Below are 14,712 nucleotides of genomic sequence, written 5' to 3'. Positions count from 1 at the left end.
ACCAGGTCAAGGTGTCCTTTAGAGAAAGAGAAGGGTCCTTTATAACCCCTTTGGAGATGCTTCCCCTCCCCATTTTTGTAGTTTCCAACTCCAAAGCGCTTCAAACACCTGAGGACCATCAACCCACGTTTAGAACTTTTTCATAGCTTGATAGGCTTCCTAAAGATAAACGATTGCAGCAGATCAACAAGGGGGAAACCCGTATCTTAGGAGCACAGGTGACATCTTGCTGCCGCTTGCAGGAGGAATGATAAATGTCTCTTGTTGTTTATTGCTTAACTCCATGGCCAGATCTGCTAAACTAAAAACAAATTTTACCCTCAGATCTCCTGGTTCTCAAATTTATGTTCATCTGGCATTGCCTTGATCTTCAAAGCAGGAAAGTATATCAAAGGAAATAGAAGGTTTGACACCAATTACTGCTGCTAGATGCCATCCACTGAATAAAGATAGAGTGTTAACATTTACATCGAAAGTAAGGGAGATAAAACACACTAGGTACATCTAAGTCTACAAATAAGTTCTTCAGTGGGTAGTGGGCAGAGATAAAACCCAGCAAGCAATTAGAAATTACCATTGAAAACATCCTAAACACTTTCAGAAATCTTGAGTAGTAAACAAAGAAATCAGAGCAAAAACACAAAAGGAGCCTTTTTTTCCCTTTTCTAGGGAAGTTAATCAGGCTCCCTGTTTCTCAGCAGTATTTATCTGGTCTTCAAGAGAATTTCTTTAGAAACAAACATCCATGCTTAACTAGTTAACATCTAAATTTCACTCGGCTTCAGCATGAGGCACTTTTCTTCCATTTTATTAACATGAGTTTGAAACTGGAGTTCACGTGCTCTTCTCTGCTCCCCTCTTTGCACCATCTTAGGGCTCTTCCTACATTTCTTTGCACCTTAGTCTTTCCTACAGCTTCTGCAGTTCATTCAGCTGAGAAGTTGAAGTCTCTCAGCAAGTCGCAACATTGCACAAGCTGTCAGTGGGGTCATTAGCATTTGAGCAGCAGATTTATGGAGAAGGCAGGCAGTGAGGAGGCTGCAGAAGGTTCATTAGCACCATGCAGGGCCATGTAGGCTGCTGGTTGCTCAGATCCACAGCCCTTGCTTCCTCTCCTCGCCATTCACACGTGCTTCCCCAGCCCTGGTGCCTCTGTCACTAGGGGTCCGTTTTCTGGTCCTTTGCCAAGCAAATGAGGCTGAGTCTTCATTCAGCCAAACGATTACATAAGCCATGAATAGGCTTAAATGGTTGTTTCTTTTGATTGCTCATAAGTTGGACTGTACTTCTGATGACTGTACTTCTAATACTCAGTTCACTCACGTTCAATTTGAGGTTATCTGTTTCCTATCCATAGATAGTCTTGTCTTCAGTGAGTACATGTTTCTGTTCCTAACAAGAAAATTATTTTTAAGCAATCTGCTTAAAAAAGAAAAGGAATCTTCCCAGCTCTTTTCCTAGTAACAATCTAGTAACTGAAAGTAGTGACATTCTAAAAATCTCAGTGCTGGAGCATTGCATAGAAGGCTATTTACTCTGTTCGTTTGTTCCATTGAATCCCACTTAAACATTGAAACCAGACTGTTTAATGAAGCTAATTTTTGTTTCTAGTTGAGTTTCATTCTTCAGATTAAATTACTAGGTCTGCAGTGTCAAGAATGAATCAGAGTTATGTAGTTCATTTTTAGTAAGTTAAAAGAAAAATGTTTTTAATATATTGATTTGGAAGGGGTTTTTTTCTTTAACTGCAAGTGAATTTTAAAACAATTTTGAAATCAAATGTCAAAATTGAAATTTTTACATTAAATTACTTTTTTTTTTTTTGAAGGTATATGGGCTGAGTTTTCTTTTAAGGTCATAGCTTTGGCTTGGCATATTAACTTAATTCAAGAGAAGCTTCTAAGCTTTGCTGAACACTTCTACTTTTCAGTCTTTGGAGAAGAGGCAAGGCTCTACTGAAGAAGGCTGTGGTGTTTCCAAATTGTATTGGGCCTGAGTATTTCTCCTACAGCAGCAAGGCCTCCATAGCTTGTTCCATTCTAGTGATTGTCCACTTAGGGAGAAATATTCAGAAGTCTGATATTTCCTGATAGATAGGAAATCTGTGCTGGACTTGGCTGAAGAGAAGTTATGCGAGTTTCTTTCTGCAGTGCTCCAGATCCTGATAATTGTATTCTGGCATAGTGAGGCTGGCTAAGCGATGTCATTGGGAGGAAACCTAAAATCTAGTTATATGGGCAAGGAAGGAAGCAGACTGAGAGCTAGTGAGATCCGCAATTCATGATGCGAAAGTCCTGTCATGGGTTTCATAATTGATTGCTCAATATGGTGTATTTAGCCATCATACATGTAGATTTCTATTGACTTTATGTTGCTTTTCTTCCAAGCGGAAGAAAAACCAGCATAAGGAGCCAGCTTACACGGCAATAAATACATAAAAGCGTTAGTCACATATACGCATTTTGAAATTGTTTCTGTACTTTGGCAGTAACCTAAGAAACGAGGTATATATCTACCCTATTAAAGAGTTAGAGATTGAATTCACCAGCAGAAAAAAATGTTCCTAAGCTTGTCCGTCAGCTCTAGAATCTCCGCAAAACAACTTTAAAACACAATGTATTTAAGGAAAGAGGAAATGAATCTATTTAATATTAAAAGTCTATATGCAACAAGTATGGAAGGACAGCCTGCCTACACCATCTGGAAGCTGCAAATACACTAATACAATTGGCATTGTATTCTTTTTTGGCTCTATGTAGTCAGTGACCCAGGAACTGTTTGACTGACTCAGGATTGCACGATTTGATTTGCCTGGATAAGTTTGCTCTTGTGGTGAGGGGCTGGGATGGCTACTCAGTCACACACAGAATAGCTCAGAATTCAAAATGTTTTAGAAAACTTCGAAAAGTTTTAGTATCCTTCACAACAGTTAAATTTCAACTTAGAGATTGGTCATTCAAAATGTATGTATTACTTGTGCACTTCTGTGATAGAATCGTATACACGTCTCTATAATTAGCCAGAGGCACTCATAATTACAGATGTAATCATACATTAAGGGGAGGGCATCATTGTGCATTAATCTTGCATTCAAAACTGCATTCCTGCTTGCTTAGATTTCAGGGCCTGTTGTCCAGATGGGCTTTGTTGGGCTCCTAAGTAGTAGTTAATCAAAAGCTCCTGCAGTCAACTGTTTCACAGCCCTCCTGGAATCCCAGCTGCTTGGAACAGGTTCCTTGAATACAGAGAGATGGACACGCAAGAGTTGAAGCAGATGCTTTACCTCCTCTATACCTCTGATCGATATATTTTAAAACAGTTTCCAATATTGAATCCCTTCAGGATGCATTGGTTATCTGACCTCTGTGTAACCAAGAGCAGAGTTAGTCTTGAAATGTCTAAGTGGAAGTACAGCCACGTGTTAATGACAGTGACAGTGCAATATATTATCAGATGAACTCACTGCTTTCTTTTTCCTTTCCAGATTTTGGCAATCATTTCCATCATGTTTATTGTACTATCTACAATTGCCTTGTCCCTTAACACACTTCCTGAACTACAAGGCGTGGATGAATTTGGGCAGACCACAGATAACCCCCAACTTGCCCATGTGGAAGCGGTGTGCATTGCATGGTTTACAATGGAATACCTCTTGCGGTTCCTATCCTCGCCTAAGAAATGGAAGTTTTTCAAAGGCCCACTGAATGCTATTGATTTGTTAGCTATCTTACCGTATTATGTCACTATCTTCCTCACAGAATCCAACAAAAGTGTACTTCAGTTCCAAAATGTACGACGAGTGGTCCAAATCTTTCGGATTATGAGGATACTCCGGATTCTAAAGCTCGCCCGGCACTCAACGGGTTTACAATCCTTGGGGTTTACATTGAGGAGGAGTTATAATGAGCTTGGATTACTCATCTTGTTTTTGGCCATGGGCATTATGATCTTTTCCAGTTTAGTATTTTTTGCAGAAAAGGATGAGGATGATACGAAATTCAAGAGCATCCCAGCTTCCTTCTGGTGGGCAACAATCACCATGACAACAGTAGGCTATGGAGACATCTACCCCAAAACACTTTTAGGTAAAATAGTAGGAGGACTGTGCTGCATCGCTGGAGTGCTGGTCATTGCTCTTCCTATCCCAATTATCGTCAATAATTTCTCTGAGTTCTACAAAGAGCAGAAGAGGCAGGAGAAAGCCATTAAGCGCAGAGAAGCTCTTGAAAGAGCAAAAAGGAATGGCAGTATCGTCTCCATGAACATGAAGGATGCTTTTGCCCGTAGTATAGAACTCATGGACATTGTGGTCGAAAAGAACGGAGAAAGCATAGCAAAAAAGGATAAAGTTCAGGACAATCATTTATCTCCCAACAAATGGAAATGGACCAAGAGAACACTCTCTGAAACTAGCTCTAGTAAATCTTTTGAAACTAAAGAACAAGGATCTCCAGAAAAAGCCAGGTCTTCTTCAAGTCCCCAGCACCTGAATGTCCAACAGCTAGAGGACATGTATAACAAAATGGCAAAGACTCAGTCACAGCCAAACCTTAATACAAAAGAGTCGAGTCAGCCTGGAAAGCAAAAGGAAGAGCTGGAAATGGAGACCCTTCCCGGCCCTATGGTGCCCTTGCTGACCACTCGTGCTGATGGGATCATTGACATGAGGAGCATGTCAAGTATCGACAGCTTCATAAGCTGTGCTGCAGAGTTCCCTGACTCTGGGAGGTTTTCCCACAGCCCACTTGCTACCATTCCCTGCAAAGGTGGCATTAATGTGATTCCGGAGCAGAGCAGGCCAGAGGGGAGTGGTGCCAGATTTGTGGAAATAAACCCAAGCTCTGAAGGCAGCCACCGTTCTGCTTTTTTCATAGAAAGTCCCAAAAGCTCCATAAAGGCCAGTAACCCTTTAAAACTAAGATCTCTGAAAGTCAACTTCATGGAAGAGGACACCAGCACATTAGTACCAGCATCAAATGTACTGAGAATATATTCAGACCCTCTCAAGAGCAGGGGAGCTGCTGCTGCTGCCACAGACACCTCCTTACTCTCTGACAGATCTCTGATGAGTCCGGAAACCTCCATCTACACAACCGCGAGTGCTAGAACGCCCCCAAAGTCACCAGAGAAGCAGACAGCCATAGCTTTCAACTTCCATGATGCCGGTATACATAAATATATAGATGCTGACACAGATGACGAAGGTCAGCTGCTTTATGATTCCAGTCCTCCCGGATGTCCCCCAGGAAATGTGAGTCCCAAGTACAACGTTACAAACAGTGGTTATCTAAAGCAAAAGGACAATGTTTATAGAACAGAGAAGAACCATCTAGAAGCTTCTGCTTTACCCACCTCTCCTAAGCTAATAGGGCAAAACTGCATTTACTCTATGGAAGGTATCACTGGAAGAACCCAGGGCAATCAGGAGACTGTCAGACTAGAAAATCACATTTCGCCAGAAGTCCATGTATTACCAGGTGGCGGAGGACATGCTAACACACATGATCAAAGCATCTGAGACATGCTTCGAAAGAACTTACTGGGAGTTTAAAGGAATGTCTTTACAGTCAACACAAAAAGAGCTTCTGCATGGCATGAACTTGGCTGAAACAAGCCACCTGTTTCTAAAAGTCTGAGGGGAGGTCCAGTGTGGGTTTGTGACAATGTCCTTCTCTGAATCAACTCTAAAGACGTTACCCAATTCAAGCGCTACAAACATCGGTCAGAAAATAAGGATTGCAAATCATGATCGCACATTGATCTCCTTTCATGTTGTCCAGTGAAGCCAATGTGACCAAATATCCATCCATCCCCTTGAACGCTAGAGCTCCTTTGGGAAATATTAACATCCGATTTGCGTTAGTTCCATAAAGGATGCCAAGGCAGCCAGATTTGAACTCTGGAATAAATTGCTGGGGTTGGTATAAAGCTATCAAAAACACAATGCTCACTGCTTCAGGGCAGCTGTTCCCCATCTACAGCTTTCTCTGATGGATATTATGTCTAGAGGTAACAGGGAACACTTGCATTATTGGAAAATCCAAGTGAAAACCATTTAAAACAAATAGTGCTCTAGAGAAACCAATTATTAAAATGCTCTGTGTGTATTTAACAATACAATATCCTGTAGGACCTGACATTTTCTTTTGAAATATCAGCAGGGTGAGTTGCACCACTTGTATCTAATTCCAAACATCCCCTAGGACGTAGTGAAACTTGCACTTACCCTCTGCTAAAATCAGTAGCTACTCTAGGGCCAGAGCGTGGCCCTAAGGGGACGCACAGCCCACGCTGGGAAGGTGGGAATGAGCCATGCAGAAGCAGGAATCTCCGGAGGCATCGCAGCCAGAGCTGCTTCCCGGGGCCAGGGGGAGCAGGCCTGGAAGGAGAGCTCAGCTCCTCTCCCGGGCACAACCCATGCTCTCGCCCTACTCCTCTGCTCCGACGCAGCCCTCCTGCACCGAGGAGAGAGGCTCGCTGCCCTGTCCGGCCAGGGTGTCCCGAGCGCAGTGACAGCGCTGGGTTCGCGCAGCACTTGTGCTGTGGCTGGCCCCTACGGTGCAGTGCCTGGGGCCGGGACAGCTCCAGGGGGTCCCCCCTTCCCGCCCACACTCCGACTTTAGGCGTCAGCCAACATCTCGCCCTCGGCGTAGGAGAGGAATCAGTCGGTCTGAAGCTTTTTGCACCCTGAGCGGTGCAGCGAAAGATATGCAAGTGTTACATAAATATGCAAAAAGAGGGATTCTTTAGTCACCCGCCCCGGGCCTGGTTGTGCTTCTCTTGCAGGGATGTCAGGGCAGGATTGACTCCTGCAAAGCTAACGGAGTCGTGCCAGCGCAAAGCGGCTGCAAGAGACAGGAGAATCGGGCCTGATGTTTTAATAACATCCAGTCATTTTTAAACAAAACAACAACAAAAAAAAAAGATTTGACCGTTTTAAACTAACAGAATAGCAGCCACCAGCCTAGGTTTTTAAAATATTATTGTTTCAATAAAGTTATGTCAAATTGTGTAGGAAATAATTTGTCTTTGGTTTTTTAATAACGGGGGGGGAAAGCACTTTACGTTGACTTTTTGTTGTTGTTGTTGCAATGCTGGAGTAGGATAGCAGAGTGTAACAATCAAGCACTTTAAACAAGCACTATTTTAATTTGTGCCTCCTGTCGTGACTGTGATTTGTTACACACCCGTAGCAAGTCACAACCTGTCCTGTGATAACTGTGATGGTAATATTTTATGTTGTATCTGTTTCTACTGTAAAACTCGATTGTAAATAACTCTGTCAATAAGCGTTTCCTAACCTATTTCTGAGTACCTGCCGAGGCGTGTAACTATTTGCATGCAACAGGTCTTGGAACGTGCTAATAAACGGGACTCGGCAGAGGATGCGCACACGTCAGAGGAAGACTGTAAGCCACTCGAGTCCGCTACATTTTGTTCCTTTCTATTGTGAAAAAAAAGCTGTTGGTTAGTCCTGAATGTAAATGTCTGTCCGTCCAAGCTGTACAGTCTGTAATCTGTAATAGTGAATGCAGCATGTACGGACAAAAGCAATAAGCACATATATGTTGTAGAAACTATTCTGGGTTATGATTATAGCTTTGTTAGGTCTCTCCTCGGCACAATACTGTACACACATTGGGATTAACTCTGCTCTCAGTCTACGCAGCGGTTGTTCAGCTGATCCCCTCGTGGTGGGACATAGACCATGGAGGTACTTCCTCGCAAGTCGTACTTGCTTCCTAGTAAGGCAAAAGCCTGGGTAAGGAGCGAGTAAGAACTGAGCTATGACCTCACGAATTAGCCCACTGACAGCAAAAGAGACCTCATGTCATGCAAAGAGTTACACGGGAGGTACTCGAAATAAGTTAAAGGTAGCTATGCTTGCAAACTATACTCTCCAGAGTATTTACGCAGGGCCAATTCCTGAGGTTCCTCAGTTTTTACTCTGTCTTCACTCAGCCAAAACCACCGTTCATCTGAACGGGCTCTTTGCCTGGTGAAGGACTTTAGGATTTGGCCATAGTAAATACAAGTGTACTTAGAGGAACCGATGTATTGCTGAGATACTAGTTAAGATTGAGTCATTATGAAAAAGTAAAGTGACTTTCCAGCAGATAAGCTTTAATTACTGATTTATTCTATGATTTCCAAGGCCATAGAGCGGCAATGAGAAATTTAAAGAGAACAGTCTTAACATAATCTCTATGTTTCAGTGATCATTCATGTCTGCCATCAGCACAAATGTAAAAAGGAAAAAAAAAAAATCAGGGAACCTTTTTTTGATAAAGTAAATAATAGTGATTTCCAAGTTGAATATTTTTAGAGCTGATGCTTTCATGTGGAGAAAAAGTCATATTTTACATGTCACAGAAGTGAATACATTTAAATATAGCCATATAGTGTAGTATTTACCACACTTTCATCCAATTGGTTTATAGATGGCACTGACAAAAATGTATAGATCAACAATTCTATCATTTTTTAACTGATAATCAACTGGTGCAACTCTCCTTGTAACCAAAGGCCCTCTCTCTGCCTTGTGTGATCACTTTATGACACACACCTTATATCATCTATTTAGTCCTACCTTTAAAGTAGCATTTTATTGAGTCACTTTTGAAAGCCAAATTCAAAAGTATCACTAAAAATCTACCTTTTAAGTCTGAATAGCCAAAGTCCTATAGATTTCTTATAGAAAGCAAATAATTTAAAATGAAGCATATAATATGCTTGAAGAGCATTTCTTTCTTATTTGTGTATGAAGATGTAGCTCTCATTTTGTGCCCAGTTAAAAAGGAAGTATGTTTAATTTATTTTAACGAAATAAAGTCTAAATATGAAGTACGTATCTATATATGTGTGTGTGTACATAATACACATATATATAATGTAAGCACTGGGAAATCTACTCAAAAATAAAGTTATGGTAGACTAAATCTGTACTCATTACAAAAGGAAAGGCAGTGCTTTGAAAACATAATGCTCACCAAATCCTATAGATACTAGGAAGACAATTTCATTTTATAGTTTGATATAGGTTTCCCAAAACTCATGAAAGTAAGGGAAAAATATGCAATATCTCTTGCATCAAGCTAAAGTGTGCAATTCAGTCACTGATATTTGGCATTCAGGTCTGTGTATCGTGTACCAAGCAAGCTGACAGAGATTCACGTAATGCTGCAGAAGACATCATCTCTGAAAAGACTATGTACATGTGATGTCTGTTCTTGCTTGTATTTTACACCATCAACTTCATTTTTAATACATATATAAATATATATATAAAATATATATATAATGCGGAAGGAATGGGTGCAGTTTTCTTAACCGGGAGGCAAAGATCCTTTGAGTTTTATCCTTGAACAAAGGAAAACAGCAGTCACTTATTGCAGTAGATTTCTCAGTGCCTTTTTCTTAGAAACTTCACCTAAGCACACTTAAGGAAAAACGAGAGTCTCCTGTGAAATCCACATTTTCTGAAAGGTTCAAGAGTCTATAAAGGTGGAAGAAGAAAAAAAAAAAAGAGGAAAAGAAAACCAATGGAACGCACATTCTCTTTCTGAACATACCGTGTGTCAAATGCCGGGGAATATTTGTCTGTGCAAGTCACACAGAAACAAATCCAAGGAGGTTGGTTTCTTTGGCAACCATGGCTGTGATAAACTGTAGCCTTTTCTTCCCTTGCAGCTAATAAGATAAACATTTCTAAGGAAAACAGTATTCTCTTCTGTAAAATTGTAATGTATTGTTAATATTTGTACCTATTGTATATTTATGTCTTGACAGAATTATGACTGGTACAGTTTATAGTAAATAACAAGGGTATTTAAAACTCATTACAAAGACAAGGTTTCTAAAGCCAGGTTCTCTCTCTGCTGGTAAGCTCCACCCAACACCATCTCCAATAGTTTTTAACGCTCCTTTTTAAAGCAAATAGTAGAATTGCTGAATAAAGTAGCACAGCGATGGCGACCGTACGGCACGGACTTTGCTCTGTGCAGCTCGGCCTGGAGCAACGTGGGGAGGTGGACTTCCCAGGCGACTCCAAATTAGCTCCAACTTCTTCCGCAAAGCGCTCATGTTTTCTCAGTCATTCTGCTTACAGTACTCGAAATGAGCAAGTATTACCTTAGATTGCTTTAGAAGGACCCACTTGGGGAGAATATGGCTTTAAATAGTTCTTGAATAAAGTACAGATGTTCTAGTTACCTCTGTACCTTCTGTTTGCCATTGTGTTGGCTTTATAAGTATCTGATGTATGGAAAAGTCATGTGACTTTCATGCATTCCAGAGTAGTCTATTTTTCTGTTCAGATTTAAAAAAAAATTATATATATATAAAAATATAAATATATATCTGTATTTTTAGCAAATTTATAATAGGGCAATCAAGTCAGATTTCTTCTTTTTGTATTACAGAATAATATATTAGATGCTTTCTTGTTCTTCATTTACATAGCTGATCCCCTAATCTTTTTGTTGTCATTATTTTTCTGTTCTGAAAACACCTGCAACATCCCTCCTGGAAGTGCGTCTGCAAAAGGTCACTGAGTTTGTCCGATGTTGTCGTGTTTTTGTATTTTCCTGTTTGTGGTACTTACAAATAACCAGGGACTGGATATGGAAACTAAGATGTTCTTTCTGAGAAACACGGAAGTGGGCCAGACTGATCTCAGTTACGGCAATGCAAATGTCAGCAAATGCCACTGGACTTCGGTGGAGATGTTCTAGGTTTCCATCTATTAAACTGAGAGCATAAAGAAGAGATGGAATTTGAATTTAACTGCCCTAATGATTGTGATGGAGTTAGGATAAGCATCAAAACTGAAAGTTCAGGCTCTTCTTTCAAGGAAACGACCTGATGATGCTCAGGTAAAGCTTCCTCCAAAGCCTCTACCTTGCTGGGAGTTTTTCCTGGCTTAAAACGGAAGGGTCAATACTTTTATTTTTCACTAGGTTTTGGAATTTCTACTTTCAGTCCCAGACAAAAATCAGAAGGTGAGGAAAAATTATGAGGTAATAAAATACTGAATATGCACAGTCAGAAAGAGACCTGATTTGGATTTGGCTAAGGTACAGTCCATCCATATACCTGCTTACTTAATGATCTTGCTTGCTTCTCTACAGCTATAATGTCACATACATTGACTAAAAAGGCCACGACATAAACAGGGATCCTGAAATTATCTCATGGTCTGTTGAAGTCTAGCAGGACTTTTGCCCATGTTAGACCTGAGAAAGAGTTTCCGACTTTCCCATGGCTCTGCATAAATATTTTATTTTGATTCAGCCCAGTAGTCTGGTCAGTGACAATTTCTTTCCAAAGAAGGAACTTTGGTTCCCATTTCCTTTGTTAGCCCAACCGCACATTTACAGAGCTGCAGTCTCTTTGTGTGATTTTCTCATATGCGCCCCGTCATGCTAGCCAGTAAATCTGAAACAGATTTCATTTAGATGACTGTATGTTTCAAAAAGGATCGGTAACTGCTGAATGAACAGTATAACCAGCAGACACAGGTTTGCATGTAATTATGCATGATTATACATGAGGTTATATGTGAGTGGACTAGTGGGTTTTTTTTTTTTTTGAAAGCAACTAATGCAATAGCTCTATCTCCATCACCAAAGATTGCATTAAGCCCCTTCAAAAGGCACCTTCCATATCCGTAAGTTTGCCTGAGAAAATTCAGCAAGTCTATAGAAAGCTTCTATTCATACCAGTCTTAAATTTAACCTGCAGGTAGTCCTCCCACATCAAAAGACAAATGATCCAAATGCCAACCAACCCATCAAAGAAGAGATGTTTCTTTTCTAGCATGTGTTTTGTGCCCCATGCTGATCATATTTAGGCTCTCACATTAAGTCTTTGTCTTGGCCAGACAACGGAAACTTTAGGGAAAAAAAAAAGTTTGTATTCAAGATGTGTCTCCCCTTTGTTGCTGGTGTTACCTAAGCCACAAATAAGTGTCCTTTGACACCAATGGTAGGGTGCCACAACTGTTCATATCTGTAAATACTACTCAGAATTTTGTTTTGCTTTATTCTGGCTTCATCGCACAAGTCTTCTTCTTAGAGGCTTAGGAGAAAAAGCTTCATTTTTCTTTTTCAGTAGAGATAATACTGTTGATATTCTGTAGGACTGAACAAGGATTAACATTCGACACTTTAAAGGGGTCTTTTCAATACTGTAGTTACACTACCTTCAAAAATAATAATCAGGCTGGGCTCAGAACAAAGACCCACCCAAACTAGAGCCTTGTGAGAAGCCAGGGAGCCTAAATTGCATGAAATGCCAAATTCTTTGCTGCTGTAAGTAACGATCCATTGAAGTCAATGGAGCTGTGCCCATTTAGCCTGGTAAAGAATGTGGACCCAAGTCTTTAAGAGCTAATGGAAAACTAAAGGCTCTGCACGACCTCAGGGATGGAGGTGCCACTCCGCAGCACCTATGAGAAAACCATTGGGGAGTGGGAAGCAGTAATAGTTCATCAAAAGCATGTGAAAGGAGGTAATCCTTCATGAAAGAGGATAGCAGTTCACTTCCTTATCATCCTTGCCTTGATTGAGCATCATATTGTGTCTGCTCATTTTTCGCTGGCTTGAAGCCACCAGTGGCATTCCAGATGCATGAGTGATTGTTCCCGCAGTGGGACCACACGTTCAGCCACACAGTTCAACCCTGCCAGCCCTTGGTCCCAAGATTTGCTGATGCTGGGGAGGCACTACCAACAGCTGGGCCACCAGTTCTCTTTGATGGTGTCACACCCGTTAGTCTTATTGGTAATCTGCGATTAAGACCATTTTAGGATGCATCAGTTCTGCTCTGGGCTCCATTTTTCATTTAGGCTCTCTGCTCTAATTGCCTATTCTTTATTTCTCACTGTTCCTAAGTACTATTAGCCGTACTTCGGCTCATGAGACCACTGGGTTTTATTTCATTTATATCAATTTTGTCGGCTTGTGGCAAAGACAGAGAACATTTTCCCCATTCATTCCATCTTCCTGGTGGTTGGTGCACAAAATTGCTTTTGCACTGAACCATTCCCCACTGCTGTGTTTTGGGAGCAGCATCTCCATATTACTTTGAAGCCATGAAAGCCAGCCACAGCTACCAAATGGTACCAAACTCGCTAACTAGATTAGCATTAAAAAAAGCCCCACTTTTAATGCAGAATAATCCTGCTTTTTAATCAGGCCAGTGAAGCAGTTCTTAAGTGGGGAGAAAACACTTAAAGAGGCACTGTTCAGTATGCTGTGGGAAAAACCTCAGTCCTTCCTCCTCCAAAAATACCAGCCCAGCGGTGTGACCTGCAGATGTCCATTAGCCATCGGCCCAGCAAGGCCGGTGAGCCCCATTCGCAAAGAGCTGTGGTGAACATCTGTAGGCATTAAGTGACAAGAAAGCTGTGAGGGTTTCCTTTAAAAGAAAAATGTGATACTTAACAAGTAAAAACTGGAAAATGTGAGTTTCCCATGGCTCTCCTAGTATATGTGGATGGAAGTGCTTTTGCATTTGGAAATTGAAACCGATTGTAACCCAGCTTAAGAAAGGATAGAATATATGGCAGGTTTCTCCATTACCTTGCACTTTGGTTATTTTTTTAACCTGCGCAAAGGGAAAACCAATTCAGCTTGTATCTCGTGAAGGGCAATGCTTCATGCCTTTGTCCGATAGCCCAGCAGACTCTGCACATATTGCATGATCTCTACATTGGGTTATATTGGATCAATCCAAGGGGCAATGCATCAGTAGATGTTTTCTCCCCATTTAAGCAATTTTCAATACCCTGGCATTTGGGGGTGATTACAGCAATGTTAGCCATATACTAGTGTACTTAGAGTCTTACATTTTTTTGTAATTTTAATTTAGCCTTTCTTTGTTGAAGTTTATTGACCTCTCCAGTTGTTTCCGTAACAAATTATTTAAAAAAAAAAAAATCAATGTCTTTATATGCATGTAGTAGTATGAAACTGTGATCAATGTGTGACATTCAGAAACTGTACTGTCTTGTAAAATATGTCCAAATGTCTGAGGATTTTAAAGCAATGGTCCCTTACTACAGACTACAGAAATAAATAAAAAGGTATGGATAAAACCAAAGCCTTTAGTTGCTCTGTTTCATGGTCATATTTTCTGGCCAAAAATAAAATAAATACCATCAGCTGGCAAGGAGCTTCTGCTTTAGCTCATTGCAACTGACAGCAGGCTTAGACATATGTTATTTGCTCATGGCAAAGGCCGTGTTTCAGGAAAGCGGTGCCGAACCTGACACCTCCTGTTTAAGTCTGACAGATCCAGTGCATAAAAACCTGTGTGCTTCAGTCCTTACCTGACGTGGACAAAACAGCTCCTCTTCCACCGTAGTAGCAGCTGAACTCAGGAGACAGGGCACTTCCCAGTCACCCCGTGCTTTGAACACTGCTGTGTGGCACGCCAGGAGCTCACTGCCACCTCCAAACCTGCAGCGTCCTTACATCCATGTCTTGATCCTGAGACGGTGCAGCTGCAGCCTCAGCCACAGATGGGAGAACAGCTGAGGTTTGGCAACAAAGCGCCTTGGGTGTGAAAACTAGACAAATAGGCTGCTTTTGCTGCTGCTTGAGTCAAGAGCTTGGACTTTCTGCTAGAGTCACGGTGGGTTTCTTCTCCATTGAATTAACTAGACGGTCAGTTAAATTATGCAGGTCATCAAAGGCAATGTGACCTACT

At 41.1% G+C, this 14,712-nt stretch overlaps 1 protein-coding gene across 1 annotated transcript in view; it reads left to right on the top strand.

Moving 5' to 3' along the window:
- KCNB1 (potassium voltage-gated channel subfamily B member 1) overlaps window positions 1-8,483 on the top strand; it is a 138,178-nt gene extending 129,695 nt beyond the window's left edge. The window contains exon 3 of the mRNA XM_068912373.1: window positions 3,485-8,483. Coding sequence (XP_068768474.1) covers window positions 3,485-5,518 — 2,034 coding nt within the window. The 3' untranslated portion in view covers window positions 5,519-8,483. The remainder of the gene's footprint in view (window positions 1-3,484) is intronic.
- The last annotated feature ends 6,229 nt before the right edge of the window (window positions 8,484-14,712 follow it).

Source organism: Struthio camelus, chromosome 18 (assembly GCF_040807025.1).
Source record: "Struthio camelus isolate bStrCam1 chromosome 18, bStrCam1.hap1, whole genome shotgun sequence".
Lineage (NCBI taxonomy): Eukaryota > Metazoa > Chordata > Aves > Struthioniformes > Struthionidae > Struthio > Struthio camelus.
The sequence above is the reverse complement of the archived record's forward strand: the minus strand, read 5'-3'. Positions and strand labels throughout refer to the sequence as shown.